This window comes from Theropithecus gelada, chromosome 2 (assembly GCF_003255815.1).
Source record: "Theropithecus gelada isolate Dixy chromosome 2, Tgel_1.0, whole genome shotgun sequence".
NCBI lineage: Eukaryota > Metazoa > Chordata > Mammalia > Primates > Cercopithecidae > Theropithecus > Theropithecus gelada.
Window position 1 is genome coordinate 49,385,556 of NC_037669.1, and position 18,950 is coordinate 49,404,505.

Genomic DNA, 18,950 nt, shown 5'->3' on the forward strand with positions numbered 1-18,950 from the left:
TACATATTATGTCTTCTCCTTGCCCCCTGGTTTTAACTCTCTTTTTGAAAATTCAAGTTTTCTTTATTCTGTCTTCATTCCATAAAACTAGCCATTTACCTACTAGGAAGAATCCAAAGTGCAATGAAAGAAATGTACAGCTCATTACCTCCTAAGTGGCTTGAACTTAATTCTTCTAATGAGGTGTTAATGAGCAGCTAACGTTCTGTTCTATTATGTCTCTGACTTACTCTAAATGGATTCAAAGGTGGCACTATGAGAGACCTGTTTCTGATTTTCTCGTATCTTGACTTTCTACATCTTGACATGAAGTGATAACAAGCTCTATATGAATTTTAAGCTCTGGGGCAATTTAAAAACTGCAAGGTATCCACTCAAAATTGAGGAGTTGGCGGGGTATGATGACTCATACCTGTAATCCCAGCACTTTGGGAGGCCAAGGAGGGCAGATCACTGGAATCCTGGAGCCCAGGAGTTCAAGACCAGCCTGGGCAATATAGTGAGACCTTGTCTCTACAAAAAAATTAAAAAACGAGCCAAGCATGGTGGTTCACACCTGTAGTCCCAGCTACTCAGGAGGCTGAGATGGGAGGATCACTTGAACCCAGGAGGTGGAGGCTGCAGCGAGCCAAGATCGCGCCACTGCACTCCAGCATGGGCAATAAATTGAGACCCTGTCTCAAAACCAATCTAAAACAAAAACGAAACAGAGGAGTCAAAGCAGGCAGTTTTGTGTGGTTTTTAAAAAATTTTTTAACTGACTGTGGAATGTCTTCGTGTTCTAAGTGGGGTTAACAGCAGCTGTCCCCCTAACATCAGTAGAGCACTATGGGGCCAGGCACTGAGCTATGTGCTTTAACCAAATAATTTCATTTTAATGTCACAATAATCTTATAAAGAACGATTACTATTTCTATGTTATGGATGGGTATATCAAGACTTAGAGAATTGAAGAAACCTTGCCCAGGTTTCCAAGGTTAGTAAGTGGAAGAACTGGAATTTGAACTTGGGAGTTAGGTTTAATATGGTACAAAGAACCAGTGTTTTACTTTTTGAGTCCATTTGAATATCTGTTATATCACTAATTGAATAAGACACTGTCTTCTCAGTATACTAAATAATTTATTTTTATTTGACGCGGAGTTTTACGCTTGTTGCCCAGGCTGGAGTATGATGGCACGATCTCGGCTCACTGCAACCTCCGCCTCCTGGGTTCGAGTGATTCTCCTGTCTCAGCCTCCTGAGTAGCTGGGATTACAGGCGTGCGCGACCATGCCCAGCTAATTTTGTATTTTTAGTAGAGACAAGGTTTCTCCATGTTGGTCAGGCTGGTATTGAGTTTCTGACCTTGGGTGATCCACCCTCCTCAGCCTCCCAAACTGCTGGGATTACAGCATGAGCTGCTGCGCCCTGCCATACTAAAGAATTTATAAAACACTTAAATAAAAACAGTAATGTACAGTATTTGCTTTTAGAACTTTATTACTCCCTCCCACACTCACTTCTCTGGTCTTCTCCCTTGAAGTCTTAAGTTAGAATTGAAGAACAAAAGAGTAAGAAAAGAGGCAGGCTGAATTACTGATTAGCGTTTTCGTCATCTGAAAAGAACGTGCTGCTGTAACTCTTCTTAGAGATAATTTATACATGTGAACAATTTGTTTCAGACCCTAAGATTACCTTATAAAAGCAAACTTTTAAAAACACTTATTTATTTATTTATTTATTTATTTATTTATTTTTGAGACGGAGTCTCGCTCTGTCGCCCAGGCTGGAGTGCAGTGGCGGGATCTTAGCTCACTGCAAGCTCCGCCTCCCAGGTTCAGGCCATTCTCCTGCCTCAGCCTCCTGAGTAGCTGGGACTACAGGCGCCCGCCACCTCACCCGGCTAGTTTTTTTGTATTTTTTAGTAGAGACGGGGTTTCACCGTGTTAGCCAGGATGGTCTCGAGCTCCTGACCTCGTGATCCGCCCGCCTTGGCCTCCCAAAGTGCTGGGATTACAGGCTTGAGCCACCGCGCCCGGCCAAAACACTTATTTTTAAAAGGTGAAAGGGATATTAAAAGATTATCTGTTCAACTCCTGATATTACAGTAGAAATACTGAGGATTTCCTCTAGTTAATAATTGGGACAGGGCCAGAACCCAGGTCCTTCAAGGCCTAACTTGACCTGTAGCTCCTGTAAGACTAGTCCTCAATTTGCAGCACTAGGTGGCCTGTCTCTGGCTAACAAAGTTTGGATCTATCCATAGATTATTTTATTTATTTTTTTTGAGACGGAGTTTTGCTCTTGTTGCCCCGGCTGGAGTGCAATGGTGAGATCTCGGCTCACTGCAACCTTCACCTCCCGGGGTTCAAGCGATTCTCCTGCCTCAGTGTCCCGAGTAGCTGGGATTACAGGCATGCACCACCATGATCGGATAATTTTGTATTCTTAGTAGAGATGGGGTTTCTCCATGTTGGTCAGGCGAGAATATTATTTCTCTCTGCATGTGAAGGTAACAAGGAGAAAGGACACATATTCAGAGTATAGCCAAGAGTGGTCTAATAGAATATGTCGTGTAATATGAAACACAAAAACGAGACCAGCTTCTACCTTTAACAGAGACTATGATTCAAAGCATTTAACCCTTTGAGAATTTTCTAACTCCTGTAGAACCATTTCATGTTTAAGTCCACTCTCATTCAAACACTTGTCAATTCATAATAAAGATAACATTCTTATTTGGATTTGTTTCCAGTCTAATCTTTCTATACCAAGTTACTCAGATAAGTGTGTTTAAGGCCAAATACCTATAGAAGTCACTACATTTTGCTTGGCTGATATCTTCACAGTTCTAAGAATTACAGATCTTTTGAATTCAATGTAGTACAGTTACAGGCTGCAATGATTGTGTAGTTTTGTTAATTATAAATAAATAGGTGAAATACTTTAGAAAGCTTGGACTTCATTTTAAAGTTCTAAACTGGCGTGAAAGACTGGAGAGTTATAGCAATGCTTCATCAGGAACTCATGTGGATGTCTTATGACATATCAAAAGTGCTCTGGACACTCTAGAGAAAGACAAAGACTTTAAAAAGTCATTTCCCCATATCTAAAGGGAGGGGAACCCTACACAATATTAATTCCACGTGACTTACCTATATCGCTCCTCCTGTAAGGTCTGCATTATTAAGGAATAGTCCCTCTGATAATGTTCCTTAAGAGTCTCAAAGGATTCCTCTAGTCTGGCCTGGGTTTCCCGGATCTCCTGGATCTCATGTAGTAGTGCATCAAATCCTGAGCTCTGCATGTCCAGGGTGTTTGTTTTGGAGCTGGATGCTCCTACAGCGATGCCCCCTGTGGTGCTGTTGGCTCCCACTGAGCCTGAAGTGGCACTAGAACAATCTTCTTCACTACCATATTTTGGGCTAGACTGAAAGTTCGAAATCACTCCCAAAGCCTTCCCCGCATCATCCACTTGCCCTTCCTCTAAAGAGTCCTTCAGGTTGGGGATGTTGTCTGCACTGCCAAATTTGTTCCGAATGAGTGAGGCAATCTCTCTGGGCTTTGAGACTACAGCGCCTGCTGCTGAATGGGTGGCTTGGGAGAAGCTGGAAAACCCACCTTTGACACTATCCACCACACCTTCACTGAAGCCAGTCACCTTTGCTCCCACATCCTTCAGACCCTGGTGCATGTCCCTGAAGACATCCTTTGGCTGCCGGGGGATCCCATTCTGCTCCACCTCTCTGAGCTTCCTGTGGTAGTGCTCAAGTTTCTTTTGCAGCTGGAGGATAGTTTGGGCCGATTTCTGGTTCTTCTTCTCAAAGACCTGCTTGATGCGGGCAGCCTGCTGTTTGTCTGCGCTGTTGGCAAGCTTCAAGTATTCAGCAACGTTGTCGTCCCGGGCTGTTTGTGCAATCTTGATTTGTTCTGTGAGCTTCAGGATCTTCTGCTGCAGGTGAGCAATGGCAGCCTTTGTACGCTGAGGGTCTGGTGTTCCATCCACAGAGTCTGTGTGGATGCTGCCATCGGTACTGGAGGCCACTGCACTGGACGTTTGGGCAAGGCTGCTTACTTCCAACCGTTCGATCTAGTGTAAAAACAAGAAGTAGATGTTAGAAGCCCAAGAGGACTACGTCTCCAAAATCAATGGGCCAAAATGTATTGTAAATGTATCTACTCTCAAATCTCAGTAGATAAACGGACCTATAATTCCCCCTTGTCCTATGCAAGCCCTGTCTCCCTCTTATATAATGTCCTCATACAAGTATACTTTAAGCAAAACAGATATATGAAAAAAGATCTGCATAAGATATAAGCTGGCAGATTCTTCCTTTGCTAGAGGATTTTTCAGTGTTTCTTCACACAATAACACTCCCTTAGTGGGTTTAAAGTATGAAGTAATTCACTTTCTTTACACATAATTTTTATTCAGGAAGAACATCTATGTAAAACAAGTTGTATCTCCATTCCAATATAATCATATGAAAACCCTTTTGGTGTTCAGACATCTCTGTAATTCTGATCCACACTTATAGATTATGGTCACCTAAAAATGTTGGCAAGAATAGGTATGTTACTGGCTAGATATAAAAATGCAATTTTTATCACAATGATTTTTATCCAAATCATGTCAAGGGTGATGGATCATTCTATATATTCTAAGGGCACTTAAGTGGCAGCTGGAGATGGTTGGAGGCAAGATGGGAAGGTACTGCTGAAGGTGGCAAAGATGAATGTTACCAAATCAAAGGTGATAACCGTGAGCAAGAAAACTTGAAAACTCAGGGACAGGAACAGTAAGAGCTAAGTTAACAAGTCAGGGACAAAGGTCAGGTCTTTTGGAGCCCAAATTTTGTGACTTTTATTCAGTAAAAGGTTTTTGTTAGGCAAGGGACTCCAAAGCACATATACTTTAACCCTTTCATGTGGGTGAGAATCATTCAAAGGAGTTGAAGAAAAAGACAAGATACTCAGATTTAAAAGCATAAATGTTCACTCTTCAACATAGTTAGTTAAATCTGGGGAGGTCAAGTTTCCCAAATTTAGGAGAAAAAAATCCTTTAGTAGGTCATCCCTGGGTGTGGCTTGTGGTGGTAAATTTGAGTAGTGCCCAAAGAAGAAGGCTCTAGAAACTGTTCTTGGCCAGGCACAGTGGCTCATGTCTATATTGCCAGTGCTTTGGGAGGCCAAAAGAGAAGGATCACTTGAGGCTAAGAGTTTAAGACCATCCTGGGCAACACAGTGAGACCCCCCTCTCTACCCAGTTTTTTTTTTTTAATTAGACAGGTATGGTGGCACACACCTGTAGTCCCAGCTAGTAGGGAAGCTGAGGTGGGAGGATCACTTGAGCCCAGTAGTTCCAGGCTGCAGTGAGCTATGATCGCACCACTGCACTCCAGTCTGAGTGACAGAGCGAGACCCTGTCTCTAAAAATAACAAAACAAAACTGCTCTCTGTTAAGCAGTAACAGAGTAATGAGTAATGAGTAATAAAATAACCTTCTTAGGGTAATAAAAATCCCCAGTACAAGTGCCAAATTACAATCCTTTTCTTGGTTCCCATATTAATCTGTACCAGGTAACAATTTGCTAGAAAGAACTATATACAAGGTTACCTTCTTCCTCATATTTTCATGACAATAATGCAGGAAGTTTGAAATATTTATGAAATGCCAATAATTAACCTAGGGATAACATCTTCTTTTTTTCATCTGGGATGTATTACCTCAGTTTGCCATCTGAGCAGTAGCTATGCTGATCTCTGAGCCATAAAACACATTTAGTTCATTACCGAATTCAATATATTACCACTGATGTGAATAAAAACATTACTTTCTTTCTAGATGAACAAATGAGAAATACTGTGCATTTAAATAAAATCAAAAGAGAACTTAATACTGAAATTAATGACAAAATAACGTTATGCTCCACTAGTTAATAAAAGAGAATATCCGGAATAGTTACTAGCACAATAACTGTTTTGTGTCACTTCTTCCTTCTGCCCAATTCATCTTTTGGTGCATGCTAACAAGCAGTGGAATGGCCAGACACAGCAGAAGGGAGGAGCAGCCAGAATGCCAGATAACCAAGGTGCCAAGAGTTGCAACAAGAGCTCCTGGAAATCCACTTTATTCAGTGCCCAATGTCTTCTAGGTTGTACAAGGTTCTAATTGTTACATTTTCTTTCTGAATGAAATTTCAGATCCTTGACCTTGATGAGTATTTATGTTTAATAATTAAGCTCAAAATATACCACAATATAAAGGAAAGCAAACATAAGAATGTCACTAGATCCAAGACTCTAAGCTTCTGCATGCTCTAGTTATCCCTCTCTTAGGTTCTCTGATATTAATATGAATATTTACATACAATCTGTAGACTAAAGAAGTGTAACTATGGCCAGGCACAGTGGCTCACACCTGTAATCTCAGCACTTTGTGAGGCCAAGGTGGGAGGATCGCTTGAGCCCAGGAGTTTGAGAACAGCCTGGGTAACATGGCGAAATCCCATATCTACAAAAAATTTAAAAATTAGCTGGGCATGGTGGCACGTGCCTGGAGTCCGAGCTGCTCAGGAGGCTGAGGTGGGAGGATAGCTTGAACCTGGGAGGCAGAGTTTGCAATGAGCCATGATTGTATTTGATTATATCACTAAAATGGGAAAAAAAAAAAATCTCTACATTAAACTTTCAACATATAGTCACATGCTGCATTATGACATTTCAGTCAATGATGGACTGCATATACAACAGTGGTTCCATAAGACTATAATACCAGATTTTTGCTGTACCTTTTCTGTTTAGTTATGTTTAGATACACAAGCACCACTGTGGTACACTGCCTACAGTATTCAGTACAGTAACCTGCTGTACAGGTTTGTAACCTAGAAGCAATAGGCTATACCACATAGCCTAGGCATATACCATCTAGGTTTATGTAAGCACACTCATTAATGTTCGCACTTTGACAAAACTCCCTAACTGCATTCCTCAGAATGTATCCCCATGTTTACAAGTGAACACATTTCAGATGTGATTTTATTTCCTTATGTAGTAACTGAAGAGATAAACCAGGCTGTCTATAATCTGACTTCTGTCCTACTTGGGCTGTTTGGAGCCATAGTATGTCCTGGCTCCTATTCAGAATCATCAACATGCCTGCAAGAGTATAGCTGATAGAACCCAAGGTCTTCAGCCTCTAAAAAAAACTAACCCATAGCTTCAGCAGTAAGGTAGTCTAACACTGAAACCATGAATCACTGGACTACTGGAACTCCTCCCAATTCTGGCAGAAACAATTTTTTTTACAGGAGGGAGAAAATGGGAAATAAGGGGAGGGGAAGAGAGGAGAATGATGGAGAGAAAGAGAGGGAAGAAGAGAGGAAAAAACCAGAGAAGAGGACGAAGAAGAGTGGGGTGCAGAGGGAGAGCAAAGGAGGAAAGAAAGAGAAAGTTACATTGGATTACAGAATCACAGGACGGGGAGGAGAACAGCTGCGATATACTCTGAGTTAGGAACAAAGTCCTTAAAGGGGAAGTCCGTGCGCTAGGCATTAATACTTAGCACTTAGCTATGAGTTATGAAGGCACCAACTGAAAAGTGGTTCCCTTTTTCAACAGCCTTTGCTGGCATATTATTAGGCTGTCCATACATAAAATTAGATTTCTCCTCTTTTTTTTTTTTTTTTTTGAGACAGAGTTTTGCTTTTGTTGCCCAGGCTGGCGTGCAGAGGCGTGACCTCAGCTCACTGTAACCTCTGCCTCCCGGCTTCAAGTGATTCTCCTGTCTCAGTCTCCTGAGTAGATGGGATTACAGGTGCGTGCCACCACATCCGGCTAATTTTTTCATATTTTTAGTAGAAACGGGGTTTCTACTACCATGTTGGCCAGGCTGGTCTCGAACTTCTGACCCCAGGTGATCCGCCCGCCTCCCAAAGTGCTGGGATTACAGGCGTGAGCCACTGTGCCCGCCATAAAATTAGATTTCTAACTCACTCCAGATAGACAATTAAATCCCAAATGTAAAAGGCAAAATTTAAAAACCTTTCAAAGGCAGCATTGGAAAATAAGGAAGGCTTTTCTTAAACATTCAAGGAAAGGCACAAATCCAAAAAATAAAGATTATTGAGTCTGGCTCCATATAGTATAGTAGTGAAGCATAGATTCTGGCATAAATGGCTTGGGTTCAAATCTGGCTTTGCTACTAGCAAGTTATGTACACAAGTTAACCTCTGCATCTATTTGTCAACTCTAAAACTGTAAAATGCTAGTGCTCACTTTAGAAGACAATTATGAGGATGAAATGGGTCAACAAATATAAAAGGGCTTAGAACAGTACCTGGCACTGAGTAAGTTGCTAGCACTGTTTTTGTATCATGAAAGTGGTTCTTTTAAAAAATTTAAATATTAAGAGATCCTAGAATATATTCCCTTCCAAGATCTTTCTACATTTCAGGCATGAACAAGAGATATGTAAAGAGTCTGAACCAAAGGAATAATGTAATTCAATACTACAATAAAAGTAATATAGTCACCTATGCTAGATATAGTTGGCCTCGTGGCTATACACTTGGCTAGCTAACCTTCCAATTTTAAAAACATTACAGATGTTGTTATCCCTGATTTACAAATGACTTGATTGCCTCCCACCACCAGTTATTACAAGGCAGTATGAAGAAAGCAGCAGCAGTCCCAGCTACTCAACAGGGTGTCTTTTTCTGACCATATCCTGAGGGGCTTTTGTACTCTCCTGTCAGAGTCCAGAGTATCAGTGTAGCAAATACTGCACATTCATAACTCATGTTAGAATTTGTAATTAATTTGTATAGAAAAAGGTAAAAATCAGTCAGTTAAATATATTTTGACTATTTATTATATGCAAGGCAATGTGCTAAAAAGCTAAGGATATGGTCAGAAGCCAGAATTCTGATCTGTTGCTGTAACAGACTATACTGCTTTGTCTGCATTGTATCTTTTACTATTAAGAGAGAGTTTGTCAGACTTAAATTTATCTATTAACTGATCTGAATTAGTTGACAGAAAACAACCCAAGAGAAAATCTAAACAGCAACACCTCAAAATACAGATTAATCAGGGCAGAGTGGTGCCATTTAGAGCACAGTATTTAACTCAGCTTTGCTACTTAGCTCTGTCTACTTTCTCTAAGTAGATGAAAGTGTCAGAACACAACAGCACCCAGCTTTGAGAATAATCACGTGTAAAGGCAATGTGGTGGAAAGGGCACTGACAAGAATAAAAAGACCTAGCTTCAAACCTGGCTTTATCACCTTACAAGCTGTGTGGTTTTGGGTCACCTACTTGTTCTCTTTCAATCTTAGTTGTCTCATCTATACAACAGGGTTATCACTTTCTAGAGAGATGTTTTTGAAAAAATGTTAAAGATGTATTAAGTCAGATGATGCATGCCAAACATGGTAAACTAATTAATTACCTTCTTCCATCACTTAACCTGGCCTGTACATTCATTACTCAAAATCCAAATATCTATTTGTAACTAGAAAAAAATTAATAAATTGGCTGGGTGTGGTGGCTCATGCCTGTAATCCCAGCACTTTGGAAGGCCGAGATGGGCAGATCACTTGTGTTCAGGAGTTCGAGACTAGCCTGGGCAACACGGCGAAACCTCGTCTCTTAAAAAAAAAAAAAAAAAAAAAAAAAATTAGCCGGGTGTGGTGATGCATGTCTGTAGTTCCAGCTACTCAGAAGGCTGAGGTCGGGGGAAGATTCCTTGAGCCCGGGAGGTCAAGGCTTCAGTGAGCTGAGATTGTGCCACTGCACTCCAGCCTGGGTGACAGGGTCTCCAAAAAAAGAATAGTGACTCAGGCTATAATATTCAAGAATCATTCTCACAAGACTTTAGAATGAAGTATATTATATATTATTAGTCTGAAGTCTGTTAATGTGGGAAAATGTCAAAAATTTTCTATTTTCTGAGCATGTGCTAACCAGGAAAAGGAGAAGGTAACAAAAAAGGTGCTTTTATTACTGAGAATTAAAAAAATACATATTAATATTCATGTGCAGAAAAGCCAATGTGACTACAGAACTGCCATCAATAAGTTCTCCTTTACAAGTTAATTCCTGCTACAAATACTTCAATGATACAGTGTCATTAAAACAAAGTATTTCTTAGCCTTAGCTTAATTCTATTTATTTCAAGCAATTGTGATAAGATGAAATTCTAAAGTAATGAAGGAATCCAAAATGCTCAATAGGGTCTATGATAATCTGGCTCTCCCTGAGCTGGTTGTCATGACTTGTTAGGAAGCTTGTGAAGAGTAGAGGCTCCAAGGAAGAGCTGTTCGAACGATATACCCCTAATCCCATGTTAGGCCTAATTACTTTTCTTACTCTTAAAAATAATTTATTGGCTGATGAATTCTAAAGGTACACCACTAGCCCGCACTTCCTTTAATACTAGACTCATATATCCAACTACCTACTTAGTATCTCTACTTGCATGTTCAACAGTCAGTTCATTTTTTATTTGTTTTTGAGACAGAGTCTCGCTGTCACCCAGGCTGGGGTGCAGTAGCATGATCTTGGCTCACTGCAACCTCTGCCTCCTGGGTTTAAGCGATTCTCGTGCCTCAGCCTCCCAAATAGCTGGGATTATAGGCGTGTGCCACCACACCTGTCTAATTTTTAGTGGAGGAGGGGTTTTGCCATGTTGGCCAGGCTGGTCTCCAACTCCTGGCCTCAAGTTATCCACCCGCCTTGGACTCCCAAAGTGCTGGGATTACAGGCATGAGCCACCATGTCTGGCCAATTCTTTTTTTTTCTCATATACTGTATATCCAGTTAACAACATTAATAATCATAGTTGCTAATACATACAGTATACTTGCTATGTGCTAAGCACTGTTCTAAATCCTTGGCATGTACATTGTTTAGTTCTGTTTTTTTTTTTCGTTTTTTTTTTTTTTTTTTTGAGATGGAGTCTCACTCTGTCACCCAGGCTGGAGTGCAGTGGCATAATCTCGGCTCACTGCAACCTCCGCCCTCTGAGTTCAAGCAATTCTTCTGCCTCAGCCTCCTGAGTAGCTGGGATTACAGGTGAGGGCCACCATGCCTGGCTTATTTTTTGTATTTTTAGTAGAGACGAGGTTTCACCATCTTGGCCAGGCTGGTCTTGAACTCCTGACCTCATGATCCACTTGCCTCAGCCTCCCAAAGTGCTAGGATTACAGGCGTGAGCCACTGCGCCTGGCCTCATTGTTTAATTCTGCACAGTAACACTATGGGATGGGTATTATTATTATTATTATTATTATTATTTTTTGAGACGGAGTCTCACTGTGTCTCCCAGGCTGGAGTGCAGTGGCGCGATCTCGGCTCACTGCAAGCTCCGCCCCCCAGGTTCACGCCATTCTCCCGCCTCAGCCTCCCAAGTAGCTGGGACTACAGGCGCCCGCTACCGCGCCCGGCTAGTTTTTTTTTTTTTTTGTATTTTTAGTAGAGACGGGGTTTCACCATGTTAGCCAGGATAGTCTCGATCTCCTGACCTTGTGATCCACCCGCCTCGGCCTCCCAAAGTGCTGGGATTACAGGCTTGAGCCACTGCGCCCGGCCGGGATGGGTATTATTATTTATCCTAATTTCATGGCTAAGAAAACCAAATCATAGGGAATTTAAGTTGTTCGAGATCACAAATTAAAGAAGTGCCAGACTCAATGTTTGAACCCAGAGAGTCTAGCTACAGAGTCTGTGTTATTACCCACTATGTATATACCATGTTGTCCCAGCAATGCAACAGTCTCCTATAACTGCAATAATATTTTTATAATTATCTGCAGAGCAGCCAGAGTAGTTGTTTTAAAAAGTTAAGTCAGATCACAACACTCTTTTTATACCTGTGACTTTCCAGTGGCTCTCTATCTCAGTCAGGGTAAAAGCCAAAGTTCTTACAATGGCCATGATCTACACCTGCACCACTACATCCCATAACCTCCCTGACTTCATCTCTTACTAGTCATCCCTTTACTCCACTGCCACCAGCTACAATGGCCTCCCCTGTTGTTCCTGGAACATGAGAGACAGGTACCCACGTCAGGGCTTTTCACTCAGTGAGTGTTCCTTCTTTCTGGAGTGCTCTTCCCTCAGACAACTGCACGGCTTGCGCCGTAACCTCCTTTAAGTCTTTGTTTCTATGTCACCTTAGCAGGGAGAACTTCTCTGACTGCCTTATTTATTTATTTATTGACGGAGTCTTGCTCTGTCATCCAGGCTGGAGTGCAGTGGCGTGACCTCGGCTCGCTGCAACCTCCGCCTCCAGGGTTTAAGTGATTCTTCTGCCTTAGCCTTCCGAGTAGCTGGGACTACAGGTGCGCACCACCACGCCTGGCTAATTTTTGTATTTTTAGTAGAGATGGGTTTCACCATATTGGCCAGGCTGGTCTTGAACTCCCGACCTTGTGATCTGCCCGCCTCGGCCTCCCAAAGTGCTGGGATTACAGGCATGAGCCACCACGCCCGGCCTGCCTTATTTAAAATTGCAAATTTTGGTTCCACTATGAACTTCCTGTTTTCTTTCTTGACTTCATTTTTCTACATAGAACTTTTTACCTTTTGACATACATTTTTACATTTCGTAAAAAACTAGAATATAAGGCTCATGAAAGTAGATATTTTTGTGTTTTGTCCACTTTTGTTTCTCTAACAACTAAAACTGTGCATGGCACTTAGCAGCTATTCAAATATTTGTTGAATGAATACAATTTCCTATTCTCTTATTGATTCAGAGTATTTTTCTGAATGTTCCATTCTTTCATTAGAATCTGAAGTGTTTCCATTTATTGTATCACCAAGAAATCTTAACAAGCTAATTTATAACTTCTTCATCTGTGTTATAACAGGATCTTACTGCATCAGAGATTGACTTTTAAAACCTTCCCAAAGTACCTTATCTTCACACATTAAAATCAGACATTTTATAATTTTTTAAAAAGCTTAGAGTTCATTTATAGTCTTGCATGAATTGCCCTAATATACTTTAGTATTCTCCTCTTGTTTTATTCAAAACATGTGTTAAATGCCCAAAATTATTTTTCTGTGAACTACATGAATATTTCTACTCCTTAGATAGACAGACATTTTCAGAGATATGAAAGTGGAAGTCTCAATCTGGTTTACGTGTAAACATGATGATGATAGTAGCAAAGTAATAGTAACTGAGTGCTTACTATGAACCTGGTACAAATCTAAATGCTTTGCTTACATTAACTTGGTTAATCCTCAAAACAAACCTCGGAGATACATACTATTTTAATCTCCATTTTATAGCTGAAGAAATTGAATCAGGAGAAGTTAGGTGACTTGTCCAAGGTCACATAGCCAATAAGCAGCAGAGTCAGGATTTGAACTCAGAGGACTAGGCTTCAGAGTCCTTGCTATTCATTACATCGCTTGTCATAAGTCATAACCACTACCACTTGAGCAGCAGAATAGGGAGGCATTGATGATTTTTACAAAGTTAGACTCTGGGCCAGGTGTGGTGGCTCATGCCTGTAATCCCAGCACTTTGGAGGCTGAGGTGGGTGAATTATTTGAGGTCAGGAGTTCGAGACTAGCCTGGCCAACATGGTGAAACCCTGTCTCTACTAAAAATACAAAAATTAGCTAGGCATGGTGGTGCACGTCTATAACCTGAGCTACTTGGGAGACTGAGGCACGAGAATTGCTTGAACCGGGGGGTGGAGGTTGCAGTGAGCTGATGGCGCCACTGCACTCCAGCCTAGGTGATAGAGCAAGACTCTGTCTAAAAAAAAAAAAAAAAAAGTTAGACTCTGAATGGGAATCCCACATATGTGATTGCATCCTTCTTCCTAAAATGTGTTAACTATGTACATGCAAAGTATGAAGCAAGGTGCTATAGGAGATATGATGATGGTAGTGATACAGCACTGTTCAAAAGCAGCATATATGATGGGAGGTGGAGAGAGAAGGTCAAATAATTTGTTTTAATATGTAAAATGTGTATATTATAATACTTATGGCATTTTCCAAACATCTATGGGGATTCAGAAAAAAGAAATACCTGGTTTCAGATGGGGTGACTAAGAAGTTTTATAAAGCAGATGGTATTTTTGCTGCACCTCAAAATGGAATTCTGACAGACTTATAAAAAGGGTCATTTCCAAGAGGGCAGAAAAATTCTACATATTTTATAAAGCAGTAAATAATATAGTTTGGTCAATATTTAGGGAAAGTATAGTAATACTCACGGTTTGAATTTATTTTAATTTAAATAACCTTCCTTTACTATCTAACTTGCTAGGAGTTTATAAAGACTGATAAATAGTCAATTTTTTTTTTTTTTTTTTCATTAGGGAACTAACATTACCAGAGCTATGTACTTAGAAGCTTACTCTGGTATCCATGAGTAAATGAAATGGAGTACACAGGTTGCTGGGTATGAGGCCAGGTAGGAAGCTATAATAACCATAAGCGACTAGAACACATTGCCAATAGAAATGAGGAAGAGGGGACCAGGTGCGGTGGCTCACGTCTGTAATCTCAGAACTTTGGGAGGCCGAGATGAGTGGATCACTTGACGTCAGGAGTTCGAGACCAGCCTGGCCAACATGGTAAAACCCCATCTTTACTAAAATTACAAAAATTAGCAGGGCATGGTGGTGCACACCTGTAATCCCAGCTACTTGGGAGGCTGACGCAGGAGGATCACTTGAACCTGGGAGATGGAGGGTGTAGTGAGCTGAGATCGTACCACCGCACTCCAGCCTGGGCAACAGAATGAGACTTTGTCTCAAAAAAAAAAAAAAAAAAAAAAAAATTAAAAAAATAAATAAATAAAGTAAAAATAAAGAAATGAGAAAGGGAGAGGCCAGAAAAGCCCTAGGTGTTGCTACTTTTGGAGGTTCCGTGCACATATAAAACATATAAAATGTCCTCATATTAAATATAATTTTTAACTGAAAACTTAAGTTTTTCTGTTATTTTGCACTGGCTGCCATCCTGATCCTCTGCTCTGCCAGGAACATGGGCCTGCTGTCAAATTATCTGACAAATTATCTGGAAACAACTACCTTATTTTTAGAGATAGGGTCTTGCTATGGATGCCAAGGCTCAAGTGCAGTGGCTATTCATGGGCGTGATCATTGTGCACTGCAGCTTCAAACTCTTGGCCTCAAGCAAGTCTCCCACATCAGCCTCCAGAGTAGCTGGGACTACAGACCCATGCCACCATGTCTGGCTACATATAACTTTATTCTTGATATTTAGCATGAAGAAGTAAAATATAAACTACAAATTGTTTTCAAATGAAATACTCGAATAACGTTAAATATAACAATTAAAACTGACAGTTGCATTTTGCAACTGTCATTAAATATTTATTAAGATTTTAAACTTCTCCTGTTTATATTTTAGATAATAGGGTTTCTCTAGGCCCTTAAAGAGCCCAGCCCCCTGCCTCCCTGAGCCCACAGTGCCTGCTGGATATAGCAGTTCTGTGGATTTAACTGTGATACCCTCTCTAAGCTTCAGACTCTGTGCTACATAGATGACTCTCTCTGTCTCTAGGTTTAAATTCTCAATCGCCTAATGGCTATTTCTACATGAATATCCTTCTGTGTTTCCCCTGACAAATCAAAATCTGTCTCAAACTAAGCATTCAATGTCCTCACCTCTCTTTCAAAAATACCTGTATCTTTATAAACCTGTTTTCATCCTTTTTCCAGTAATGAAGAGTAAAAGCATCTTTCTGATCTTTTCCCCTTCTTGCCAAAGTTTTTCTTTTTCTTTCTTTTTTTTTTTTTTTTGAGACAGAGTTTCGCTCTTGTCGCCCAGACTGGAGTGCAATGGCGCGATCTCGGCTCACTGCAACCTCCACCTCCCGGGTTCAACCGATTATCCTGCCTCAGACTCCTGAGTAGCTGGGATTACAGGCATGTGCCACCACGCCCGGCTAATTTTGTATTTTTAGTAGAGACGGGTTTCTCCACGTTGGTCAGGCTGGTCTTGAACTCTGGACCTTGGGTGATCTGCCCGCCTTGGCCTCCCAAAGTGCTGGGATTACAGGCATGAGCCACCATGCCCGGCCCTTGCCAAAGTTTTAAAGCAGCTTCTAAGTTCTACTGTTTTTGCTTTTATAACACTGCATGCCAATCCTCTTCATGCCAACCATAGGTGATCAGAGTATTATCTAAACGGTCTCCTTTTTTTCCATTCTACCTTGTACACCACTGGTCTATGAGTATTCCAAGACTAGATTTGTCTTTTTCTAACTTGCTTTCCCTAGTGTCTAGTACACAGATTTTAACTAAACATCTGTTAAATGAATAGTTAGATTCACATTACATTTCCTCAAATACTGCTGTAAACTGTATTTTTCTAGATCTACCTCTGCTTTGATGAGACTATCAATACCTTTCTAGTGCCTTTCATATTAGCATTCCATTATTTTCCTTAAAAGGCAAACTAAGATTATTTTAAGGAAATGGCAAAGGAGGTAAATGATGAAATTAGCAGTAGTGACTTTAGAGAGGCAAGACAGCAGAGTGGAAAGAGTGTAAGTATTAGAGTTAAGCACAGCTGGAACTTGAAGCCTAGTTCTAAAACCTACTTATCCTGGCAATTTAACTAGTGAGTTCACTTTCTCATTTTTTAAACGGAGGATAGTAATACCCCTCTTGCAGGATTGAACTGAGAAAACACACATAAATTCCTTAGTAAATGCCTGAAACCTAAAAGTCCCCCAAAGTAGCTACTAATATTAAGTTATAGAGTACTGTTTAGGTTTTTCCGTAAATATTTCTTTGAAGAATTCTATGTTTGTATTAGTCCAAAGCTTTGAGATAAGACCAAAATGACACTGCCTTAAATATACTGAGATGTTATTCTGAGACCTAAGTAAACAGCAAATCTTTACCTAACAAAACCCCACATATATGTGTATATGTATGTGTTTGTGTATACACACACATACACACGATAGAGGTTTCTACCTACTGGAAAAATGACCAATGACTAGAACACTGTAATTAGCAACTCTGATATGGAAAATAATAGTACTATCCTTGTCCTTGAGGATTTCATTTAAATATCTTCCCAATACTAGAGATGCCATTTCTCCCCTAAATTGCTTATGATCTGTTCCTGGAACAAGCACAGATGAATTTAACTTGATAAAGAAACAGCACAGCCACTTCCAAATCTAGAAGATAGGCCAAATTCACAAAAATCCAGTAACCCCACTTAAGATTTTTCAAGAATGACATTTCGTTTTTGGAAAGGGAAATAAATACATCAGATTGTTATTTACATGATCTGATATCTGAGAAATCCCTTAAATGCCATTTTTGGGAAATCGCAAAATTAGCTGGGCATGTTTGGCACCTAACCATATTATCTCATTAATCCAGTGAGGCAGGCACTATTCTAATTTTCTACATGAAAAATCTGGCTCAGAGGCTAACTCAAGCCTTTAATTTCAAATTGTGAGCTCTCTATTGTATAGCACACCCGTGTCTCATCTTTGAGAGACTGTAGTTCTAGCATTACTTGGTTACCTGTAACTGAATACAAATTATTTTTCTACATGTTAATAGGTTTTTAATTCTTTATTTTGTTTTTCATAGATTTAGGGGATACAAATGCAGTGTTGTTACATGGATATATTGTACAGAGGTGAGCTCTGGGCTTTTAGTATACCTATCACCTGAATAGTGAACACTGTGCCCAACAGGTAATTTTCAACCCCCCACTGTCCCCCCACCATCTGCCCTCCTTCCTTTTGGAGTCCCCAGTGTCTATTACTCCCCTGAATAAAAATTATTTTAAGAGAAATTTATTTAAACAGACATGACAGGTTATTCTTACACTCCTGATAAAATCTCAACAGATCAAGTTTCTGTCCATTAAAAAATATAAAATCTTCGGCAAGGGATACTCCAGGGTGTTATCTTTCCTAAAATCTGTACTTAATTTTGAGAACACAGTTGCTTTTTGTACAACAGAATAAAGCAGATACACTGATAAACTTGGTGTAAATGCCTGCTGTATATATTGTCTCTAATATCTTAAAAATGTCATTAATTTTTAAAGATCCTGGAAATAAATTAAGGATATCTATGACAAATTGTAAAAAGTTGCTTAAATATGTAAATGGTATGGACTTCAGAGGCTTGTCTAGTTGTTCCAGGTTTTTAAATAGAGGTATCTGTAACTCCTAAAAGGGCTAATAAATCAATAAAACTTGGACTCCAAAAGACTGAGAATCAATGCATACCAGTCTTAAGTGAGATAATAAGAACATTCAGCTATTCAAAGACTTCCAAAAAGGCAAGTGGAATGCTTAAGCCTCTGTGAGGGAATTACTTAAATGGCAAGGATCCAATCTTCATACTTTGTTTATGCATTTCTATACTCTGTTGATGCAGGAGTCGGGGAGAATGGGAGAGACTACGGGCAGTACCATCCCTCCAGGTTGCACTAGGAAATGCCTGGGGGCATTTCTCCTGCAATATAGTCTCAACAATTACCTGATTTTATTTTATTTTATTTTTTTTGAGACGGAGTCTTGCTCTGTCGCCCAGGCTGGAGTGCAGTGGCCAGATCTCAGCTCACTGCAAGCTCCGCCTCCAGGGTTTACGCCATTCTCCTGCCTCAGCCTCCCGAGTAGCTGGGACTACAGGCGCCCACCACCTCGCCCGGCTAGTTTTTTTTGGTATTTTTTTTAGTAGAGACGGGGTTTCACCGTGTTAACCAGGATGGTCTTGATCTCCTGACCTCGTGATCCGCCCGTCTCAGCCTCCCAAAGTGCTGCTATTACAGGCTTGAGCCACTGCGCCCGGCAACAATTACCTGATTTTAAATGCCAACAACGACCTCACTGAAAAATACTACATGGATTCTGGACTTACTCCAGAAGAATAGGAAAAGAGGAGACACAGAGAACAAGATGAGTTGTGGATGTCCTTTCCTGCCTT

At 40.4% G+C, this 18,950-nt stretch overlaps 1 protein-coding gene across 16 annotated transcripts in view; it reads right to left on the bottom strand.

Moving 5' to 3' along the window:
• TMCC1 (transmembrane and coiled-coil domain family 1) overlaps window positions 1-18,950 on the bottom strand; it is a 251,753-nt gene that overhangs the window by 20,940 nt on the left and 211,863 nt on the right. For all 16 annotated transcript variants that reach the window (XM_025376305.1, XM_025376311.1, XM_025376295.1 and 13 more), the window contains one exon: window positions 3,138-4,072. In XM_025376305.1, the coding sequence (XP_025232090.1) occupies window positions 3,138-4,072 (935 nt within the window). The remainder of the gene's footprint in view (window positions 1-3,137; window positions 4,073-18,950) is intronic.